Raw genomic sequence first — 24,566 nt, forward strand, 5'->3', positions numbered from 1 at the left:
ACATGTGGGAGCAAAGAAGAGCAAGATGAGAAAGAAAACAGGAGAGGTGAGGGGAGTGACAGGTGACCAGGGCAAGAAGCACCTGTGCTCTTCCTACTCAGGCCCCATGGCATGCATACTTGGGACCTTGCTAAGGACACTGGAACCCAAAAGGCGGATGTGGCCCAGTTCCCGCCCAGAGATGAATCTTCCTGAGGTCTTTCTGTGGCCTCAGACTAACTCCTCACTCCTCCCCAGTTTACACTCTTTCTATCCTTTTGTAAAATGGGGCATGTTGAGAGGGAGGATGCTTCTTTTTTACACCTTTCCCTGGCTGTCACGCCAGAGTGACGAAGGGTAATGAGGGTTTCCTGATGTGGGCAGGTGCCTCTTCCATGTCCTGGCTCCCGGGCTGGGCGGACCCTACCTTGCCCACACTGGCCAGCAGCTGAAGGCCTGACACCTGGTCGTCCCGGCTGAGCCAGAACTCAGCGTTGTCATCTGCAGCAATGGCAAACTGGATCTTTCCTGGGCAGTGGGGGAGAGAGTTTGCAGATGAGAGCAAGAAGGGCATTAGCATGCAGGACTGAAGGCCTGTTTTATGTCTTAGCAATTACATTCTCTTCAGGGGCCTTGGATGCTGTGGCTTCCCTCTCTGTAAAGTTGGGGGGCGGTCCTCAACCTAGGTGACACCACGAAGATGGGGAAGACTCACAGGGAGAGACAAGCTAATGCCAGACTCTGTAAATCAGAATGAAAGCGGGAGCTGGTGGGGGTACTGGATGAGACCTCGCCATGACGAAATTTCCCCTCTCCCCAGTGATGGACTAACAGGGTCCAGGGAGCCTAGTGTGGACTTACTTCTTGGCTACAGGCTTATGTTCTCTGGGTATCGTAAAGAACCTGGAGCAGGAAGCAGGAGGATGGGACTTTGGGGCTGGCCTCACCATCGGTGAAGGGGTGCAGGTAGCCAAAGATGCGGAGGCCATAGTTGGTCCATTTTGGGGACACAGCCAGCTTCCTCACGGTGGTGCGAATCTATGCCAAGAAAGGGGAGGGAAACCATTACCCAGAAGAGGGAACAAGAAACTGAAGAAAATGGTCCATTCAGGGCTGGTGAGAAGACGGGGGAGGGGGAGGGAGACAGAAGGGACTAGGGCATGACTTGGTGAGTGGCGTGTAGGCAAGATTTCCACTCCCACTTGCTTCTTTGTCCATGTGACCTTGTACAGTGTACAACCAGCCCGACTGTATGTGGTGGCTCTGGCTAACCTGTATCATGAGCCACAATGAGAGCCTAAAGCTAAAATGATGCAGAAGATGGCAGAGAACTCAAAGGAATCCTTGGGAAGGGAGCAATAGTAATAATCATAGGCAGAAGAAGAAAGGACCTAAGATATAAAAGAAAGAAAATGAACTAGGAAAGAAGCCAGGACCGATGAAGAATAGAGTAGACTGAGGGAGATGAGAGACAGGAGTGGGGCAAGAGACAGAAAAGAGGCGCGCCCAGCAAACACTCACATGGGGGTACAGTGGGAAGTGGAGGTTCCTCCTGAGCTGCTGAATGGAACTGCCACACCAGTCCTCAAACACATGCAGGTTGGCGCGGCCCCGGAACTGTGCGGGGCAGAGAAGCAAGCAGGTGAGTGTGCGCGCCCGGGAACCGGTCGGCCCCATGCTGCCCCGCAGCTGGAGGAGGCCGGGTGGAGAGGCGACACCCAGGTCCCTGCAGCCCCAGCCCTGGCGTTCCTTTAGTCACTGAAGGTTCACTTCAGACTCATCCCAGCCTCACACCCACAGCCTTTCTCCAACCTCATCCCCATTGCCCGGCCCTGAGGCCTGGGTGTTTTCGGCCATACTTTGTGTGTGTGCGCATGCGCGCTGGCGCTGCACTGGCTCTTTCCATGCAGGAAGGGGGCTGGTGTAGATTCTCCAGGCAAAGGGGAGTAATAGCCAAAAGAGAAAGGCAAAGATGAGAGAACTGCAAGGAGGGCCCGGCTGGGGTTTCAGCTAAGACTTGCTCTCCTCCCCTCCCCTTCTGCCTAACAGTAAGCTCCACAGCTGTCTGCTGGTGAAACCTTATCTACCCAGTAGTCTTCACGCTTCTGGCTTCCCTTGTGGGGAAGCAGCTGGGAAAGCGCTGCAGGAGGTCCTTGGGTGGCCCATCCGGCAGGGGCAGGACCACCTCAGACTGCTCCCTTAGGAGCTGGAAGCCTCTCTCTCTTGCTCTCACTCTCCTGCCTCTCCTGGCATTAACTACTGAGGTGCCTGGGACTTGGGCCCTGGGAAGGTAGTAGCAAAGGATGTATGCACTCTCTTCCCTGGCTGTGTCATCCGTGGGGCAGAGACCCAGCTTAGAGGCCAGCAGCAGAGGGCCCCCTTCACAAGACAGGGCCTTACAGCCAGCGCTGTGAGTGGGTGGGAGTGCTGGGAATTTGAGAGGGGAGGGGAAGCCTGGGGATCCTGTCCCAATTTATCCTGACAAAGAGTTTCAGATTACCCCATCTCAGCAATTTTCTCCTCCCCCTCCCCCAGAGCTTAATCTCCAGGTTGTGGGAGGTGGGGCCTCAATTACTCTATACAAACAGGCCCTGCCCTTCCCTCCCCACGTGGGCCATCAGATACCAAAATCTGAGCTGCCCAGAGGAAAACAGAGGAGGGACACCCAGACTGGAAGCCCAGATAAAAGGAAGTGGCACAAGGTCTTTAGCAAGAGATCTGGAGGAACGGATGGTGGGGGGAGAAGTCTTGCACACCAAGGCCAAAGATCTGAGGTGCGGCCTCAGAGGAAACAGGACCCCACAGCTGGATCCAGAAAGGAAGCAGGAGAGCCTGTCACTCCCTGTCCCTTCAGCAGCCTGGCACTTCCTGGGCACACTGGCCTGGTCAAAGCTGAGCATGTGGGGCCTTGGGAAGCAGCCATCACACCGGGGAATATAAGTTGGGGGCTGGGATGGGTGGGAGAGAGAATGTGGGCTGAGTAGGTGGGAGGCGGGCTGAGGCTTCTTGGAAGGAAAGAATGGGGACATTGTGCTACTTCTGGGGAAATTCTTTAAGTCCAGTTTACAAGACTCAGTTGTCTCCCACAAATGTCCTCCTCTCAGCCCCTCCCTGGGAGACTTTCAGGGCAGTGTGCTCAGATCCACAGCAAACTGCGGAAGGAGGGCATTCCACCAGAGAAATCTGTTGTGTTCAGCCAGAAGGCCAGAGGACACAGGGGGTTTGGGCAGGGGAAGGAGGAAGGAGCTGGGCTGGCTGCCTCCCACCTCCCACTCAGGTCCTTGCTTGCTATAGCAAGGGTAGCCTGGGATGCTCCAGGGAAGGGAAGGCAGGGAAAGTGGGGGTGAAGGAAGACGACTAGCCCTCTCCTCCGAGACCTAGGCCCTCACTCGGCATCATGGCAGCCCTCAGACCATGCTTCATCCACTCTCAGGCTGTAGGTGGGGTTCTCTGCAGGACTAGTGGCCACGGTCTTCCTCCCCAGGCCCGGAATGGCAACCCCTATCAAGACTTGCATCTCTCCAAGGTTTGGAGATTTTGTACACGGCAGGGATGAGGGACTCTCAGCTCACTAGCACCACCCTTTGCCCACTCCCTTCATGCTCCAGGTGGGGCTGAGACCCAGGGAAGGACACTTGGTTGCTCCCGTCACCAGGGTATGTCCACAGCCAGTGATGGATTTGGAACTTTCAGTTGTAAGTAGTGGAGAAAATATTTGTTGGAACCCTCTCATTTTAGAGGTGAGATTATTGAGGACCAGACAGGTAAACTTGACTCCCTCCAAACACACAGCAATTAACCCTAGGGAAGTGGGGAGGGTGTATGGGAATACGGATGCAGGAGGATAACGTCAGCCTGGTGGGTCCTCAGACGGGAATGTCCACTGTATTCCATTGCCACCACACTGCCTCTGCCTGGCCTCACTGGGCTTGCCAGACCTGCAGCAGAGCCTCCTCACTGGAAGGAACCTTCTCTGCCTCCACTGATTCTTTACACTGCCTGCAAGATTGTCTTTCTAAAGCATAGACCTGATTATGTCACTCTGTGGCTTCAAACCTCAGACGACTCCCAAGAGGCTTCAGAACAAAACCTTACCCTGGCAGGTGAGGTCTTTTCGACTCACCTATCTTCCCAGCCTCTCCTCCGGCAACTCCCTGTCACACACCTGCATGCCTCCCACACCCATCTCCTCGCCTTCCTCAAGCTCCGCCTCTCCAAGTCTTTACAAACACTCCTTCCCAGTGGGAGGGCCTTTTCCTTTCTCCCCTGCCTCCCAAACCGTGGCTCATCCTTCTCTGACTTCCTCCCCAGAGTTAACGGCTTCCCTCCTCTGTGTTCCCAGAACATCTTAATTATTTGAACGAACACATGCTTGCGAGCTAAGCTCGGAACCCTATGTTCCTTCATTTATTTGATAAGCACCGAATGTCTGCTTTGGACCAGTTCAAGATGAAAAGAGCTGTGGTCCTCCAAGGAGAGAGACGTGTTAACAATTGGTATCCCCTGTGCCAGGGGCTACTGCCGAGGAGTCGGGGGGGCACCTGGCATGAAGGCAGGAGCAAGTCACCTCTGTCCCCAGGAGAGGCAGGAGCTGAGAAGGGATACTTGAGAGTGGATAAATAAAATGTGGTACGGCCATACAATGGAAGAGTACTCAGCCAGAAAAAGAAATGAATTGCTGGTACAGGCAACTGCATGGAAAACGTCATGCTAAGTGAAAGAAACCAGACACAAATGGTCACATTGTCCATTTATATGAAATGTCCCGAACAGGCAACCTAGAGAGACAGAAAGCAGACTACTGGGTGCCCTGGCTGGCTCAGTCGGTAGGTCATGTGATTCCTGACCTCAGGGTCATGAGTTTAAGCCCCATGTTTGGCCTGGAACCTACTTAAAAATAATAATAATAAGGGCCAAAAAAAAAAAAAAAAAAGCATATACCTTAAAAAGAAAAAAGGAAGTAGATTATTGCTTGTGTAGGTCTCGTGGGATGGGGTGGTGAGGGCTGATGGCTAATGGGTATGGAGTTTCTTTCTGTGGTAATGAAAGTGCTCTAAAGTAACAGTCATGGATGCATAACTCTATGAATCTAGTAAAAGCTACGGAATTACACACCTTCAATGGATGACTTATATGGTATTTAATTTACATGCCAATAAAATTGCTACCAAAAAATAAGTAAGCCTGAGAAGATGATTCTGGGTCTCAGCCCTTTCCTCAAGAGACCCTAGCTCGCAAAGCCAGCGTGGCATGACCCAGGGAAACGCTAACTTGCTTCGATCTTATTTTGGAGTCACCAAATTTCTTTCTTGTAACTATTTTGGTTTTTCCAGATGGAACACCCTGGGCATCAGACAGTGTTTTTGGTCAATGGACGTAAATAATAAATTGGCACTGAGGTCTGTAGTCATCAGTGGGGTTTGTGAACTAGAGTCAGGATTTGGGGTGCTATAAATTAAGTTTCTGAGGGCAGTTACCCCATGAAGCCCAGCCCCACAGCCATCCACTCTGGCAGTCTCTCTGACACAGCAAAGAGAATGCCGATGGCTGCTTTGCTTTCCAGGGTGACTTCTGGCCCCAGAGACCCTGCACTGCTGGGTAAAGACTGGGTCAGAGAGAAAAAGAAGAGACAGCTGTCAGCTTTCTTATCCTCTGTCTTTGCTCATCTTCAGAGCACAGCTGTGTCCTAGTGAGGCCACCTGGAGTAAGTGAACAAGTTAACCCCTCTCTGAGCCATTACCTGCAGAAGGGGGATAACAGTACCACCTGATGCTCCTTGACAGCTAGATGTTCAATAAATGACATTTATCATTAACCTGCTGAAATGGTCTGTCAAAAGGGCAGGAGACAGGTAAGGAGATGGGAACGGAAAGGCTCCCGCGGTGGGGGCAGGGACCATCATGCAGCTCTGTGGGGCAGACGTTATTCAGCCTTTCCAAAGGGCCTTGTTTTCTTTCTTGGGGAAGTAAGATGATTGGGTCAGTGATTCCCTAAAGATCCATGAAGTTTGTAATGAGGACTTTGTAAGGTACTTTTTTTTTTTTGTAAAAGCTACTTTTTAAAATAATTTCTTTTAAAAGAATGTATGCTTTTTTTTTTTTAAGTTTTTATTTATTTACTTCACACAGAGAGAGATCACAAGTAGGCAGAGAGGCAGGCAGAGGGAGAAAGGAGAAAGCAGGCTCCCCGCTGAGCAGAGAGCCCCATGCGGGGCTTGATCCCAGGACCCTGAGACAATGCATGACCTGAGCAGAAGGCAGAGGCTTAACCCACTGAGCCACCCAGGTGCCCCCCTGTATACTTTTTTAAAAAAGATTTTATTTATTTATTTGACAGAGAGCAGAGCGAGAAAAGGAACACAAGCAGGGGAATCGGGAGAGGGAGAAGCAGGCTTCCCGCTGAGCAGGGAGCCTGATTCCGGGCTCAATCCCAGGACCCTGGGATCACAACCTGAGCTGAAGGCAGATGATTAATGACAGAACCACCCAAATGCCCCAAAAGCTACTTTTTAAAAAAGGATTTTATTTATTTGAGAGAAAGCATGAGAGAGCATGGGCTGGGGGAGGGGCAGAGGGAACAGGAGAAGCAGGCTTTGCGCTGAACAGGACCCTGGGATCGTGACCTGAGCCCTGAGCAGAAAGCAGACGCTTAACCAACTGAGCCACCCTGGTACCCTGGTAAAGCTACTTTTTTTTTTTTTTTTAAGATTTTATTTATTTATTTGACAGAGAAAGATCACAAGTAGGCAGAGAGAGAGAGGGAAGCAGGCTCCCCGCTGAGCGGAGAGCCCGATGTGGGACTCGATCCCAGGACCCTGAGATCATGACCTGAGCCGAAGGCAGCGGCTTAACCCACTGAGCCACCCAGGCGCCCCAAAGCTACTTTTAATATAAAAGAAAAAAGTAAGTAGAAATCAGTCATTTACCACCAAAAGGCCATACAAACTTATTTAAAAATCAACTATTTCTTTTAAAAAGTTCATCCTAAAAAAGAAAGTTAATCCTATTTTAATCACTGTTTACTACTTGTTCACTGTTTTAATTTCATATATATCTCTATCCTTGATTGGCCAAAAAATGTGGGGAAAATAATGATTAATAAATGCAGACTGTTATGCAGTCATAATCTTTTGAAATAATTGGGCTATTAAGAAAAATGATCTGGGGTGCCTGGGTGGCTCAGTCAGTTGAACACTGGACTCTTGATTTTGGCTCAGGTCATGGTCTTGGGGTTGTGGGTTTAGGTCCTATGCCTTGCTCAGCACAGAGTCTGCTTGGGATTCTCTCCCTCTGCCCCTTCCCCCCTGCCCTCATCTCTCTAAAATAAATAAGTAAACTCTCTAAAATAAATAAGTAAAATCTTAAAACACACACACACACACACACACACACACACACACACACACACCAAAACAAAAAGGAAAATGATTCCAATTATCCTCAAAGAATTCTAGGCTAGATCATCATTGGACCAATGGTCTTTAAGGTAACCGCTTTCAAAACACTGCAGGTGGGGTGGGGCATAATCACCTGATGACGTCAACTAGCACAGGTGTGCCAGTGTTGTAATCTGTCTCTCTCTCGAGGCTTTAAACAGAGGGGCAGTTTCACGGCATGGATAACCTAACACCATATTTGGCACGATACTGCCTCCTCTTCTCCTACCCCACAGCAAACAGGTAGACTGGAAATAAAATCACACAGGCTGAAGAGCTCAACCTGTGATAGGTAAGGATAAAGACTGGGCTTCCCAATACCACCCAGCCAAGAAAAGTAATACATGTCCACAGATTTTGGGACTAAAAGGCATTGGTTTATGGGCAGGATGTAAAATATGAAGCCCATAAACTTCTCACCCCCAAAGCACCATGCTACTTACAGAGTCTTGGCATAAGCATTTATTCAAGGAAATCTGGAGATGTCAATTAACTGCTCTACCCCTCAGTTTATTTACCGAAAGAAAAAGAATCCTTCAGATCCCATAAAAGTGGAAGGTATCGTAGCAACTCTTATTCACACATTAAACCACTTCCTATAAAATTTTCCTATAAAAAGCAGCATTTCCTAGAGTATGTTCCTTAAAACACTAGTTTCATAGAATATTAAGAGATAGTTCACGGGATTAAAAAGGCAGAAGACCTATAGCTTTGGTACCTGGGGAGCTAAACAAAGTTAAACAGCTTACTGTAGAACTTCTCAGAACCTTTCCTATGTGAATGTGTATTTCTACGAACTGGATGTAATATAAAGGTGTTTAAGCCTTCTTTGACAACAGACTCCTTTCTTCCTGGAATGCCTTATGAGGCTTACTAGTCCAAGAAAGACAGTTCGGTAAGCCTATCTTTTAAGAATGATGTGGGGGGTACCTGGGTGACTCAGTGGGTTAAGCCTCTGCCTTTGGCTCAGGTCATGATCTCAGGGTCCTGGGATCGAGTCCCGCATCGGACTCTCTGCTTGGCAGGGAGCCTGCTTTCTCCTCTCTCTCTCTCTCTGCCTGTCTCTGTGCCTGCTTGTGATCTCTGTCTGTCAAATAAATAAATAAAATCTTAAAAAAAAAAAAAAAAAGAATGATGTTGATGACAGGGCGCCTGGGTGGCTCAGTGGGTTAAGGCCTCTGCTTTCGGCTCAGGTCATGATCCCAGGGTCCTGGGATTGAGCCCCACATCGGGCCCTCTGCTCAGCATGGAGTCTGCTTCCCCCCCACCCCCACCCCCCCTGTCTCTCTGCCTACTTGTGATCTCTCTCTGTCAAATAAATAAATAAAATCTTTAAAAAAAAAATGATGTGGATGTAAAAGTCAGTCACGTAGCTTTCCTGAGTCCTGTTTTTTCTCACTTATAAAATGAGAACAATGACCACTACCTTATGGGTCATAAAACTGATAAGGGATGAGATGAAAAAACCAGCACACAACAGGCTTGGAGCAAATGCTCTCCTCTAAAGAAAGAAAACTGAATGAGCCTGAAGCACTTTTTATTTTTTTAAATTAGATGAAAAAAATTTTCAGGGGGCATGGGCGGGGGAGTAGAGAGAGAGAGAAAGAGCGAGTGCCTGCAAGTGGTGGGGGTTGTGGAGGAGAAGACGGGCAGAGGGAGAGAGAGAAAATCTTAAGCAGGCTCCAGCTCCAGTGCAGAGCCCAGCCTCGGTGATGGTGATCTGAAACCCTGAAATGATGACATGAGCCGAAATCAGGAGTCAGACACTGAACTGATTAGCCACCCAGGTGCCCCAGATGAGAATTTTTAATAATAACCACCAGACCAAAATTGTCTATGGTCTCTGGAATTATCTGTGAAAACTGTATTTTGACTGTCTCCAAGAACACGAACAGTGGAGAACCCCTTACCTCTGAGAGCCAGGGGACAGGCTTATTCCACTTCAGGTAGCTGCTATTACCACTCCCACCTCGCTCCAAGTCTTGGTCCTGGCAGAAGAGTGAAGAATGAACTTCGTGGGAACATTAGGATTGGGGGCCCCTTGAAAGTGCCTGTGGGGAGGCAGAGGGACGGGAGATACAGTCCCTGCCTCCAGGAAACTTATCAATATAAGGGACACTCCCATTTATTATTTACCCTGTACCCCTTACAGTTTCATCAATGCATACTCTCCTAGGGTTCTTTTACTTTCTTGAATTTTCTGTCTTCCCATATGGAAAAAAAAATTTTTTTTTTCTTCCTTTTCTCTCGTGGTTGGTTTTTTTTTTTTTTAATAATTTCTAATTTGATGAGTCTTCTGAGAACAGGAACTTGCCTCAGTCTTCCTCTACATCCCTCCAGGACTCTGCCCAGGTCTGTCACTCATTTGTCTAACAAGTGGAAGCCCCCTGGGGACATGCCAGTCCCTCCCTACCCACCGTGTAGGTTCATGGGTTCAGTCTGGTTCTGGCCCAGCCTTGGAGATCCACATCTGTTCTAGGCTCAGAGGCTCAATCTTAGGGTTCCAGACTGAATTAGACCACAATTACCCTAATTCCCACCCAGAGATCCTCCTGCCTCCATAGGGACCACTGACCACTGAAACACTATAGAAAAAATGCTCCATTACAAATCTGTCCTCCAGCCATTTGCAACTATATATGATGTCTATCTCCTCATCTCTGACTCTTAGCAGTAAGCATCTGGGATCATCACTAAGACATCAGGCTAGGCCTCAGGCCAGCAAGAGGCAGGATGTGTGGTTCTACCTTAAGCCCTCTGCTACTATTGGAGACAAAGGCCACATGCCTGGAGCAGTTAATTCTGGGCCTCTTGAGCTGCTTGAGGAAGGGTTTGAGGAGGACAGGATGGACAGCTCTACTCCTCCAGCTAATGAGATCCTATGATGCCAGAGTACAATTCCAGGAATTCTCTCCTTGACCTCTCTTACCACAGAAAAGTAGAGGAATGCCCTTAAGGCTTTAAGGTCATGGACAGCTGAGGGCCCATGCTAATACACTAGTAGGGAAAATGGGCTGGCCCCACCACATACCTGGGGGCCCAGCCTCGGGGGATGATAAAACTGGAGATTTGGATCCACTGCTGGAATGTTCCTGCTGGCCAGAGCCTTGGCCAGTTCTCTCCAGCTGCCATATCCTACAGAAGGGAACGAACAGAGAAATAAGGTCAACAGAACATGACGACCTCACAGGTCTGCAAGGTTTGAGGGGAATCAAAGAGGTAAGCTCCTTCCCTTCTGCCACTCCTCACATCTCTTCCTACAGTGGGCATGAAGTTGGGGGAAGGTCGAAAGATAGTTAAAACTTGGCCAAAGTCAGTAGCCCAGAGGGAAAGGAAATGAGCTCCTAGCACATTAAAATTTGCTGTCTTCCATAATCAGAGAAGGAGCCAGGCCAGGTGAAAATGGGAGCACCATCCGTTTGCCCATGGAGGGTGCCCCGCACTACAGGCTGACCCTTTCTCAACAGCCTTTTGAGGCCTATTTCTCCTGAAAGCTGCGGTGGGGAAATGGGCATTGAAGACAGTGGAACTAAGTTTGCTCCCTTGCCAGCTCAGTCCCCTTCCTCTGAGCCCAGGGAGACAGCAGGATTGCCTTGCTGGCAGGGAATGGGACATTGTTGGGGTGCCGGCAAAGAGTCACGAAGCAAAGCACTGTGCGGGTCAGAGCCCCCCACGCCTCAAGGGGGCCACTTGGCCATGACTGTCAGACTGAGCATGTGAAACCAAACCACTGCTGGTCAATGGACCCATATCACAGAGTTATCAGGAACTCGTAAAGGCTTTCAAGATCATCTGGTCCTCTTTTCAGATGAGGGAAATGGGACCCCAGCTGGCCAAATGATTTCTTTTGGCTCATGTAACAAACAGTGACAAGGCTGAGACTGGCACCCAAGTGTCCAGATCCTCCACTGGGCTACTACTCTGTCTCCAACAGCTCCATCAAAATGCTCCCAGTGTGGTGGGTGCCGCACAGAAGAGGTTAGACTCATGCTCACGGAGAGCATGGCCCAGAACAGAAGTGTTGAGAAACCCTATGTGAGCCCAGTCGAGACACAGCCAACCAGCCACAGAGGAAAAGAGCACAGTGTATGAACATGAGCCCGCACGCAAGCAGGGGGCCACCACCATTTCGTGTGAGTGTTTATGTAATTGACTCCAGGAGGGGGACTGTGGTGAGGAGGTCGGGGATGCTTTTCTTCCGGTTCTGTTTGGTGGGGCCCTTTAATGCTTACTTAGCATCTCCTCTGAGCCTTATAAGGCTCTTGTGAGAGAGGCACCTGGGTGGCTAAGTTGGTTAAGCATCTGACTCTTGATTTCGGCTCAGTTCATGATCTCAGGGTCATGAGATCCAGCCCTGCGTCAGGGTCCACGCTCAGCACATAGTCTGCTTGAGTCTGCTTCCCTCTCTCCCTCTCCTTCTGCTCCTCCCTTGCGTGTGCATTTGTGCCCCCGCCCCGTAAAATAAATAGATAGCTAGATAAATAGATAAATGAATAAATGAATGAATGAATCTTATGAGATAACCCAGGTCTGGTTACCCCCATTTTGCAGATGGGGAAAGAGCAGACAGACTTTAAAGTCACAGAGGGAGTTGTTTAGAAGCCAGGATCAGAACAGAGAGCCTCTCTGTCTCTTAAGCCAGCGTTTTCTCATTCTGCCTACATTTTTTCCTGTGGGCACTTTTTGGCACAAACTTTCAAGAGTCCCAGGGGCAGAGGCCTCAGCTGGGGATCTGTGCCTCTCTGGGCTTCTGCACAGACCTTAAACCTCTGCTCATGTTATGTTTATGGGGACTTTTGCGGGTTTATCCCTCTGCCATCAAGGTCTCTCCTGTTTCCATGGCTGGCCAGCCAGCAGGCAGGGACAGGTCAGACTAGTTCAGGGCGGAGGGGGATGTCCTGGGGAAGCAGGATTCTGGAGCCAGTGAGTGAAGTGAGGATATGGGAGGGAGGAAGAGAAAGAAAGCTCCCAGACCTACACCCTGCATTTCTGGATGAACTCAGGAGAAAGCAGTTTGTTCACCTGTTAACTCCAACTCAGACACATCTTATTTAAGAGCCCCCGCCCTTCCCAAGTCCAAGAAGCTCTGGCTAGTGGTTGGGGAGCTTAGGTGCTGGGTTATGAATGAGTCACACGGTGGGGAGGGGTGGGCAGGCTCTGCCTTGCTTCTGCCTCTGAATGATCAAGTTATCTCTTCCTTGACTTTGCTCTTATAACCAAAAGCCATCTACTTCTAGACAAAATTGTGGGGAAACAATAAAACACTACTTCCCCTTTCGGTGGGAGTTACAGCATGTCTCAGATGCACATTCTTTCTCATAGACTAGTTTTCAGCTCCAGAAAAATCCTTTGACTCTTGGAAGTCACACCAAAGGTGAGTCAACCCGAGGTCAATGAACTATCCCCGGCATTTGCTGGGAATTGATGAAGACTCTCCTTTTTTTTTTTTTTTTAAATTTTATTTATTTGAGAGAGAGAGAGAGAGAGAGATCCCAAGTAGGCAGGAAAGCAGGCAGAGAAGAGGGGAAGGAGGAAGCAGGCCTCCTGCTGAGCAGAGAGCCCGATGTGGGGCTCAATCCTGGGACCCTGGGATCATGACCTAAACTGAAAGCAGAGGCTTAACCCACTGAGCCACCCAGGCGCCCCGCCCTCTTTTTTTTTTTTTTTAAACTTTATTTATATGATGAAGACTCCTTGACCAAATTATAGACAGGCTCTTCTGAGCCCTCCTTCTGAGTAAGCCTGTTCTTGGGCCCTGTGCTTAGCTGGTCCAGCCCCATGCGAGGAAGAATCCTATTAGGTCTTTCTAAGACAAATCTCCCCCACCTCTGATACGTGATCAATTCCTCATCTTCCCACCCTTGATATATAAGTCCTCGGCCAACCTCTGACAAGAATCCTGTTAAGCCAGTTCAGCAAGAATCCCCCCCACCCCAATGTCTCCTCTTGGTAATTTTCCATCTCCTGGCCCCATCACTCTGCTTGCTAGCTATAAATCCCCAGCTATCTTTGCTGTATTCAGAACTGAGTTCAGTTCTCTCCTGAGATCTCTTTCCCATATCATGATAGTACTGAATAAAATCCATCTGTATCACCTTTAACTAGTGTCTGCCTCTATTTCTCTGTAAAGGAAGGTAAGAGGTGGTTCTCTCCGTGAACAAGCACAAATCCACTGATGGGGGTTTGGAGGGGGGCAGATATCCATGAGGTTAAAGCCAACCGGGTGCTGCACCTGGTGACAGGTGTTGAGATGGGGTAGTCAACAGCCCAGCCTTTAGTAAGTTCAGGAGTAGGAAATTCCCTGTGCAGACTTCAGAGTATAGGAGAAAGACAAGCAAGGCTTTAGAGTCAGATCTAATTATCTATCTATCACTTTTTTTTTTTTTAAAGATTTTATTTATTTATTTGTCAGAGAGAGAGCGAGCGAGAGCGAGCACAGGCAGACAGAGTGGAAGACAGAGTCAGAGGGAGAAGCAGACTCCCTGCGGAGCAAGGAGCCTGATGTGGGACTCGATCCCAGGACGCTGGGATCATGACCTGAGCCGAAGGCAGCTGCTTAACCAACTGAGCCACCCAGGCGTCCCTATCTATCACTTTTAAATGGTGACTGCTTGAGCAAGTACTCTGACACACTGTAAGCACTCCTTCCTCAATGAGTTTAGGGTTCCAGACCTCAGAGTCACATATGAGCTTAGGCCCCTTTATAATTTTGTAAACTGCAAATGGCCAGTAGTTCTCTTACTCTCTTCTTCCTTTGCTTACTGACCAGAGGAGAAAGCGGACTGTTGGCCAGCAGGGTCAGGGGTAAAAGAGCAATGGATAACACACTCTCCTTGTCTGTTTCCCAGGTATTACTCTCCAGTCCTCCCCTCTGTCCATCCATCCGTGTTGTGAACATTCACTGAATGCGTATCAGGTACGGGCCTGCTGGGCATCTGGTAATTCCTCTTCCCATTTCTCTGCCTCTGTTTAATCCTGCGAGTAGATCCCCAGGCATTGCTCAGCCCCTGGGGGGGAACTTGGTGCTAAAGAATGTGCTGATTTAACTATTGACACTTGTCACTCGCCCTCTGATAAGTGAATGCCTCCTGCTCCTGGTCAGACCTCTCCTCCCAGAGTGCCAGCTGCCGGGGCCTGTTTCTCCTGCAACAGGTGTCACATTTGTGCCAGGAGACAGACACCCCGATCTCAGGTGACAGATAAAGCACCACCATGGGCCTCACATTCTGCCCTCACAAAGCTGGGCTATCAAATTCACCATCAGCTGGAATTTCGCCAACATCTCTCTTCTGTGCAATGTGAACTCTTCAAAGGCCTGAAGATGATCACGTTGGCTCTTTGTGGAAAATATGGGCTACATATACCCCTTGGTGCTTTTTTCAAAGACTCTCACGTTCACCATTTCACTGGATCCTCACAACCTCCCCGTGGACTGTTGTCATCTCCGTTTTAGAAATGAAAAGACAGAAACAGACAGGTGGAGTCATCAGCCCAAGGTCACACAGTGAATAAGATAATCCACGTAAAGGACTTAGTACCTGGGACATAATCAGCAACCAGTCGGTAGCTGCTGATGGTTTTATTATTCATCACAATGGGGCAGGTCCAAAACCTACATCCATTTCTCCTGACCTCTGGCTTGATTCCCTTGGCAGGGTGTCATGTGGCCAGCAGGGACATTTATACCAGGAGGAAAGGAAGTCCCTCAGGGCTCAGACAGCTTTGGGAGAGATTTTAAAAGTACAGCTGACTCACTTTGTTCATGGGTTGGATATAAGGAGAGGAAGCAAGAACAAATTGAAGATTCTGACCTGGGCAGCTGGAAGGCCAGAGTTGCCATTTACTAAGATGGGGAACCTGGGGAGCAGGCGGGGGCCATGGAAATAGTATTTCTGAAGCCTGTCGCCAGGCTGGAGCAGGGCTCACTCCACAAGAAAGGGCTGGCACCTTCCCTGAATCAAACACTCTTTGCAAGACAGGAAGAAGACGGACACTGACCCCCACTCCGGGGCAGTGGGATGTTGGGGCTGAAGGAGGAGCCTAGGAGGGCTGGTCCCATGGGCTCCATCAGATGTCAGGGACCCAAAGATCCAGGGTGAATGCAGAGGATTTGCTTAGAAGCCCAGCGTCTGTCCAGGGAAGAGGTGATGAACCCAGAGGACAAGAGGTTGCCAAGGGAATGAGAGGTCGTGCCACCCAGGGCACGCTTCCACAAATGCCAGCAACCAGCCCTGAGTCCTAGGACAAAAAGGCAAGACTATGGCTCTGTGGCTCTGACCTTGGAGTGTCCTTTAGGGCCAGTCACATGTCCTCAGCACAACAAAGCCCCTATGTCTAGAAGCCAGCAGGGCCTGGACACCCCTCCCCACCCCCAGCCAGAAACCTGCGGTGACACAGCCAAACAGGGATGAAACCCGGGACTGTCACCTGGGAGGCAGTCCCTGAGGCAAACAGAAAGCTCTAGTGACAGAGACAGAAGGCTGTGCGGCTTAATCTTTCCTTCCCAGCCCATGACACCATGATGCAAGAGAACTTATTATTCACGTAACCTTAGCAGTTAATATTGATGTGTGAGGCATATATATATTCATATTAGATGAAATATAGAGTATTTCAGGAAAACAAGACTTAGGGTTTAAAAGTTTTGCTGAAAGCCAGGGGTCATAAGTGGAAGGGGCCAGTATTTGAACCGAGGAAAAACAGTCCACGTCCTTAACTCCGCTAGTCCCTACTGACTACACTTGAGAATTTCCATCCACTTCTACATCACCATCATTATCACCTGATGTCACGCACTCATTTAGTCACCAAACTATCCCGTCCCTCATGACCTCCCCCTCACCACCCACACCTGCCAACCACCACCCAACCCCCCACCCCCGCCCCCCCAGACTATTTCCTTACTCCTTCTAACTTGGCCACAAACACCTCTCCATATAAGCCAAAGAAAAGCAAGAGGGAGTATAGAGACCCGGGTACCCCCAAACAGCTGAAAACTAGACATGAAAGCATCTTCATGTAGGCCTGCTCCCCTCTTCCTGGTTTCTGAGCCTCGTCCTTCCCAGCCTGAAGGTAAACAATCCAGCACTGTGTCTGCATGCAGGGTTTGGTTCAGAGGTTTAGAAGGTTAGAAGTGGTTTGCTCGGGCTGCTCACCCTCCCTCAAAGCACAGGTGTGTGCTGGGGGTGGGGTGAGGATAATGAGGACCAGGCACGAGGTGGGGCCCAGGCGTCTCCCCAGATCCTCCTTGATAAGCCTCTTCCCCCACTACCCCCTACCCTCAACACCCCCCCCCCCCCACCAACTGCCGCTGCTTAGAGCGGAGCACAGGAACCAGAACGGCCAGCTGCTCCCCAGCTCCCTGCCAAGCTAGCACCTGAGCTGCTGGAATGGTTTTGGCTGCTGGCAGGCTGAGGCTTGCCAGCAAGATGCAAGGGACTGTACCTACTGCCCTGCTGGGTGCCACCTAAAGGGGGCCTAAAAGAGGGCACTGGAGCTAAGCCAACTATGTGCTTGTGTATTTCAGCTCTGCTGTCAGTACTTCCTGTTCACTCAAGCGTCGAACAAACTCGAGCAAACAACTTTAAGGGGGTAGATGAGGAGAGGAGGCAGAGAGGGTAAAGGCCCTTTCCATGGCTCTGCCACTGCTCCAGGAACATAGGGTCTGTCTGCACACAGCCTAGCTTGTAACTTTCCATTCCCAGAGCCACAGATTTGATCGGTAGACGTCCCAGAAGGTTTGGCCAGGTCCCAAGGCACCCTTAGGATACCGTCATCATCATTATTATAAAACAAAAACAAAAACCCCGACAACATGTAAGGCCCTATTTGCTAGTCAGTGTCAACAGGACAATTACAGCCACAAACGAAGTTTATGGCCCAGGACTTCTAAGACTGGCCCAAGCCCACTGAAGAGGTGTTTTCATCCTCTCGTGGACCTAGACAAGGACCATTTAGGTAGTTTCAGGACCCCTCAGATCATGATGGACGTCACCGGGATTGTTTCCAGTCTTGATTCTGGACTGGGACACGGACAAGATTATGAACATGGAGGAAAATGGGGAACAATCCTTTTCCTTCCTGGCAAAGAGAAAGTTTAGTGGTGCTCAAGAAGAAGCAATTAGCAGGTTGGGAAAGAGTGAATAAATGAATCAGTGGACCAACAAATCAGTGGTATGTATTGAGCATGTTGTATACTCAGAACTCTGCTAACTGCCCTAATAGACAGAAAGGTATAAACTGAGGGATGCCTGGGTGGCTCAGTGGGGGGAAGCATTCGACTCTTGAGCTCAGGATTGTGAGTTCAAGCCCCATGATGGGTGTAGATTACTTCAAAATAAAATCATAAAAAACAAAACAGAAGGTAAAAACTGAGGCACGAGGACCAACATGTCTGTGGACTTGTGCGTGTATTCCGGCACTCACACCTGCGCATACACTCTGGGCGTGTACAGGCCAGTTCTGCTCTATGCAAACAGACCCACAGTAGAAAGCTGGGCTAACTGGAGGTGAGTGATGGGATAGGGCTTGATGATCTTCCAGATTTGCAAGAACCTCAGGCAAGACACTCTGCAAACCATTCTGGAATAAGGCAACTGGTCTTTAGGATCCCAGAGAGTTCAGGAGAAGCAGCACAGGTATAGGAAAACCCTGGTTCTGTAAAATGGCAATAAAGTCATTTTGGCAGAATTATCCCCAGGACACAGTTGAAGGCTGACATTGCCTATTGGAAGCCCTGACAGGTGGGAGCCGTAGTGGAACAACAGTCCAGGAGCCAGTCAAAAGACAGTGCTCTTTCTTCTACTTCTTTTCAGGAGGGAGGAGGGAGCAGCAGAGGCCCAAGATCCCTGGACTCTTTCCCAGCTGGGTGGAGGTGGCCCCTCTCCAACATAAGGGAGAGGCGTGGTTTCCATAGTTACGGGTCTTAGAGGACCTTCAGGCTCACGGAAGGTGTTCTAGAAAGAAAAGAGTTGGAACCAGAAGGAAAAAAACCCTAGCCCAGGGGCGGTGGGGAAGGCTAGGAGGGGAGAAGAGCTTTGAAAAAGAGAAGAGCGAGCCCACCCAGCCAGGTAATGAGACAAGAGGGGAGAAGTGGGAATATTTGATAATAACTATGTTAATTATAAAGACTCTGGGGTTACTACAGTAAAATGCCAAAAGGGACCTGGGAGGGGAACAACACTGTTGACAAAGCCCTCCTCCACGCATTAACCCACTCAGGCCACTAAATAGGTTAGTACCAAGTGCATTTAACAGAGAATAACCACAAAAGCTAACATCTGTGCACTTGTTTAGGCCAGTCAGCATGCTAAGCATTCATTCATTCACTCTTCATAACCATCCTTTCAGGTAGACAGTAATATTATTCCCATTTTACAGATGAGAAAATGGAGGCCATGGGCAGTGAGGAGGGTACATATCTGCCCAAACCTCACAGCCTCTAGATGCGGTGTGAGAGCTGAGATTTTCAAAACCCAAGCACCTGACTCATCAAAAAAAAATTCTCTTAACAATTCTCTCACACACACCCTTTGGTTTGGTGAGTGAAAAAACAATGGGATCCAAATGAAGCAGGAAGAGAGAGGAGCCCAGAGGCCAAGGAAGTTTTCTAAGGGCCACACAAGGACTGGGTTTGGGAAAAGAAGTCAGGAGCCATCTTCCACCTCCCCCCTCCACCCGATGTCTCCTCTTAGAACACCACACTCTTTTAAGCATCTCATTGAGCCCATTCTCTTTTCTGCACCAGGCCTGAAAATGAATCAGACACATTATCTGATCTGACAGACTGCCAGAGGCTGGATTTGGGAGAACTGATGAAGGTGACTGGCCAATGCCAAGCTGAGGTTGTTACGACCTGCTTGGGGGAAGGGGAGGTGATGAATGAGACAGGGAAGGCATGGGGGACAAGAGAGGAATCCGGGGACTCTACTCCCCTCCTTTTCACAACACATCACCATTAGCAGAACCTCACAGGTTGGACCAAACGACGGCAGAGGCCCGAGTTGTGTGTCCCCAACCCCGTGTCACCATCCCACCACAACCAACCCAGCTCACGTTTTGTATCAGAGCTCGTTCACACACTTGGTCTCATTTTTACTTTCACCCCCATCCTGGGAGGCATTCCGTGAGGCTGAGGGGACACAGACCCACAGATAGGTCAACAGACTTGTTTAATGTCAAATGGAAGCCAGTGCTAAGGCCAGGCTGGAGCCTGGGCCTTTGATTCTTGGCTCGAGGCTGCTCCTCCATGGCGTGGTGTGGGCTTGCAGCTGCTGGTGTTCCGTGGCACTCTGACGGAGGCCACGCGAGGAAAGGGCTGGAATTTAGCACTGTGCTGGCAGGGGCTAGGTCTTGTTCTTCGTTGTCTTCCCACTGTATAAATCAGCTGAAAGGAGCAGTTTTAACCTATGCCTGCTTCAGAGAGTGGTTAAACTACCTGGGCCTGATTTTATGTTCCCATTGTAGAGAGCAGGCACTTCACGCATGCGGAGTGACTGACTGGCCGACTGACTGGCTGGCTGGCTGGCTGGCTGGCTGATTGACTGAATGAATGAATGAACGACACAGAGGGTACAGGAAGGACCTGCTGTGTTTATCATCACAGAACTATCTAGGGGTCTTCTGGACTAAGGCTTGAATGAACTGACAGACACCAGCCCTGACATTCTGAGAAGCTGACCTGCTGAAGGCTTTCTCAACACCCGTGGGCACTCACAAAGGCACAAACCGAGGCTACCTCTGAGAAAGCTCTCTTAGGGTGCTCAGTCTCTCTTTTCAAAACTTCAACTTCCAAGTCTCTGTGTGTATGTGGTAAAATACAATTAACATAAAATTTGCCATCGTAACCATGTTTAAGTGTTTCATGGCATTACGCACACACTGGTATGCAACCACCACCACCATCTCCAATATTTTTTTCTATCTTCCCAGACTGAAACTCTGTACCCATTCAACACTAATTCCCCATTCCTCTCTGCCCCGGGTCTCTGGCAACCACCATTCTACTTTCTGTCTCTATGAATCTGACTCTACGTTATCTCATATGAGCAAAATCATACAGTATTTGGCCTTCTATGTCTGGCTTACTTAGCACCATGTTTTCAAGGTCCATTCAGGTTCTAGCATGTGTCAGAATTTTTAAGGCTGAACCATATTGTATTGAATGTACAGACCACATTTCATTTCTCCACACACCCATCAATGGACACGTGCGTTGTTTTCACGTTTTGGTTATTGTGACTACTACTACTATAAACACGGATGTATACATATCTGTGTGAGTCCCTGTTTTCTTTTCTTCCATAAGGCACTCTCTTTTGAACTGCTAAAAACTTTTTCATTCTTCCAGAGATACGCCAAAGGAGCCAGGCTGCTGTCCTCATAGTGGAGACAAGGCAGCAAACTTCTTGTTTGACTGAGAATATAAGAAGTCTGGAGACATTGAGTTGAAGGAGGAGGAGGGGTGGGTGTGTGGGATCAGGTTGGAGTACTCCCAGCCAACAAGTTAGGAGGAAAAGCAGAACTTCTGAGTGGGCCCAGTGTAGGGCTTTCTCTAGGAACTGAGTACGCTAGCCTATGTAGAAATTAGCAGCTTCAACACATCCCGACTTCAGAGTGAAGTTTCGTTTCCTGGGCTCCTAGATACCCCAGCTCTGTGCTGATACTAGTCCTCAGTAAGACAGGCACAGAAACTCAGAGTAAGCATTTAGAGCCTTTTTGAACATCAACATGGGATCATCACTGAACATGGTATAGGTCATTTTTGGATGTTTTGAATGCCACATCCTGGAAAAATGTAGCATGACCACATCAGTCAGTGACAGACTGGGAACTAAAAGCAAAAACTGGAAAAACTGGTCCTTCACCATAGTTTGTTCCGGTTACCTTCATAGACCTGCCTGTCTTCCTTCCTTCCTCTGTTCCTTCCTAACTTATGCTACAGGTAACTCTGGAAAAAACTGGAGAGTAGCTCACAGAATCAGAGAGAACGACACAACCGGATCCCAGAAGGGCCAAGAACCAGGGTAGTGGCTGGAATCTCAGCAGCCGGCCCAAGACTCTGCTCCAAACGCCTTCTGTGTGTCTCTGCTCAGAGTTAAATTCCCAGGAAAGAGAACCTGAGTGGTTTTAGCTTGGGTCCGGTGTCTGCGGGTGGTGGATGGGGGGGGGGCATGTTGTGTAGAGTAAAGATGAGACCCCAGCAAACTCTGTTAGAACAGGTAGAGGGAGGGGGCAGATATAGCATGGGGATTTTTCTGAATCTTCCACGTGAAAACAACTTAGCTCTGAACAAATGACTATTATTCCTTTATAAAATTATTTATTTATTTAAAGTAGGCTCCACACCCAACATAGGGCTTGAAATCACGACCCTGAGATCAAAGGGTCACCTGCTTTGCCAACCGAGCGACTTAGTGAGCCAGGGTCCCCTGACTGTTATTCCTAAGACAAAAGTGGAATTTGGGGCGCCTGGGTATCTCAGTCGGTTAAGCGTCTGCCTTTGGCTCAGGTCAGGATCTTGGGGTCCTGGGATGGAGCTGCGCATCAGGTTCCCTGCTCAGCAGGGTGTCTGCTTCTCTCTTTTTCTCTGCCTGTTCGCCACCCCTACTTGTACGCTCTCTCTCCAAAATAAATAAAATCTTTTTTTTTAAGTGAAATTTTAAAAAAATTTAAAAAATAAAAAGTGGAATTTGTCAGAGTCATTATATTTTTAAAGCAGGGGCACATAAAATGCAGAGATAGCCGAAAGTACACACATGGAGTTAGTTTTCCAATACTTAAGAGACTTTATAGAATACATAAAAATGGGAGAGTTGATTATTTAGAATATCCTCAGGAAAAGTTCCAGACTCATACAGAGAGACAATGTTCAAAAACACATTTCTCAGAAAGAGAGGTAAAACAATCATTCGTCAGAGCCTTTGAAAGTGATACTCCATCTAATTCATTTTAACCTCAGTTAAAAAAAAAAAAAAAAAAAAAACTAGGGAGAGAGAATGCAAGAGTTGTTGGCCTATGGGGGAGTTTAGAGATCATCATTGCTGGAGCCTCAACATTGTCCACTGTAGAGCGGGGAAGCCTTGAAGACTGGGCCACTGGCTGAAGTGGCAAAGCAAGTTAGAGACAGAACCAGGACTTGAATCCAGGTTTCCTCTCTTCTGGATCAGGAGTCTTCTGTTCAGACCACAGAACTAAGCTGCTAATGCAGGAGGTGGTTCCCAGGTTTTGGGCTTTCTGAACACACACAGCGGTAAGGATGCTGATGTAAGACCTTTGTTGTTTGGAATCCTAGGACCAAGCACAGCCACTCGTGCAAACAGGGATGCGCTCGAAAGAGACAACCTGGGGAACAAGTTTCTCCGAGTATCTGAGAGCCTGCTAGTTTGGGTCCAGACCATTCTAAATCCAGAATCTGTGGCTGTTCTATAACAGAAGGCTTTTGAGCTTTTCGGAAACAGAGGCTGTGTCACACTTACCTTTGTCTCTCCTGTAGGCACGTTTAAATATGGTAGATGTTCAATAAATGACTAATGGATTTCACTGAAATGCCTTTTGTTGCTTTTATTATATTTTGTTCTCTAATTTTAAAAAAATTTTTATTTATTTATTTGACAGAGAGAGAGATCACAAGTAGGCAGAGAGGCGGGCAGAGAGAGAAGGAGAAGCAGGCTCCCCGCTGAGCACAGAGCCTAACGTGGGTCGATCCCAGGACCCTGAGACCATGACCCAAGCTGAAGGCAGAGGCTTAACCCACTGAGCCACCCAGGTACCCCTGTTATCTAATTATTTTTGTTTTTATTTATTTGAGATTGAGAGAGAGCATGCACGCATGCGTGCATGGCGCAGAGGGAGAGGAACAAGCAGACTCCTCCGCTAGCAGAACCTGATGCAGGACTGAATCAGGACCCTGAGATCATGAACTGAGCCAAAGGCAGATGCTTAACTGACTGAGCCACCCAGGTGCTCCTGTTCTCTCATGATTAAAAAAGACTTAACCTACATACATATATAACCACAAGCACATTAAATATTACCTTGCCATGCTATCTATTAAAACTCTACATGGAAGGGAAAAAATGCTCTTCTCTTGGCAAACAACTACTTTTAAAATAAATGGAAAAATATGTTTGGGAACAGGAAAAAAATTTCAACTCAGGAAAAGGCTAAGTAGAAGCACCAAGAGCTCACTTGGTATTACCTGTCTTCTACCTTCACAAATAAAAATCTGCTCCCTGGACTGCAGTGTCATGATTGAAATATCTACTTTAGAGGAACTGAAATTGAAATATCTACTTTAGACACTATTGGTCATAATACCATAAAATACCATACAATTTCCACCAGTCTAACTCTTATCTCCACAAACGCAATAAAACACTGATGCTTAGGACAGCTGATTAAACTATTTAGTATATGGCTTTTATAGCCCATACAATCAAAGTACCAGCCCTATGTCTAAAGGGAAAAGTACAGTAAGTAGAAAAAAAAATGAATATTTGATTAAATCAACTGGTTATTTGATATGTCAGCGACCATATTTTCTGAACCCCAAATCAGGATAGGTGGTGTAACCAAGGCAACAGTATGTTTGAAACAGTTAATCTTTCCTGGAAATTCAGGCCAAACAGTCACATTGTTTATCTGACACTAAATCATCAGTTTCACAAAACTCTATGGTCCTTAGCCTCACCAAATTTGCTAAATTCACTAGTGAACTGGCCAAGCACGACTGATCCATACAATTCCATCAAGCCCACTTATACCGGATTAACAAGAGGGCTGTCTAGAAACGCCCAAACACTCGAGAGGATAAAAGGTCATTCCAAGGTCCTCCATCTCACATCTTGCCTGCCCTTGACCCTACCCCCCAACAACTTCTTTCACCACTCCCATTCCCTGAGCCAACAGGCCAATCTACCACCATATCCGGATACAAGTGACTTTTGACCTAAACTGTACACATTAGTGGAGATGACAGAGAATCACTGCTAAGCCAAATATATTTTGAAATCCGCCCCCCCACACAGAGGACTTATGGAGCCAAAAATATGAAAGGGACCAATCTGGCAAATCAAAGAAAACTTTCAGCATTATCACGAGCACTACTGAAAGTTGAGTGAGGGCTCGACTTACCCACTTTTTGCCGAGTAGA

The 24,566-nt window shown here is 48.3% G+C and overlaps 1 protein-coding gene across 1 annotated transcript in view; it reads right to left on the minus strand.

Moving 5' to 3' along the window:
* The window catches only part of B4GALNT3 (beta-1,4-N-acetyl-galactosaminyltransferase 3), a 92,459-nt gene that overhangs the window by 16,230 nt on the left and 51,663 nt on the right, over positions 1 to 24,566 (minus strand). Inside the window, exons 2-6 of the mRNA XM_059184452.1 lie at positions 10,446 to 10,549; positions 9,325 to 9,402; positions 1,501 to 1,596; positions 927 to 1,017; positions 407 to 507 (exon numbers count right to left, since the gene is read on the minus strand). Coding sequence (XP_059040435.1) covers positions 407 to 507; positions 927 to 1,017; positions 1,501 to 1,596; positions 9,325 to 9,402; positions 10,446 to 10,549 — 470 coding nt within the window. The remainder of the gene's footprint in view (positions 1 to 406; positions 508 to 926; positions 1,018 to 1,500; positions 1,597 to 9,324; positions 9,403 to 10,445; positions 10,550 to 24,566) is intronic.

The sequence above is a fragment of the Mustela lutreola genome, chromosome 8 (assembly GCF_030435805.1).
Source record: "Mustela lutreola isolate mMusLut2 chromosome 8, mMusLut2.pri, whole genome shotgun sequence".
Classification (NCBI taxonomy): Eukaryota; Metazoa; Chordata; class Mammalia; order Carnivora; family Mustelidae; genus Mustela; species Mustela lutreola.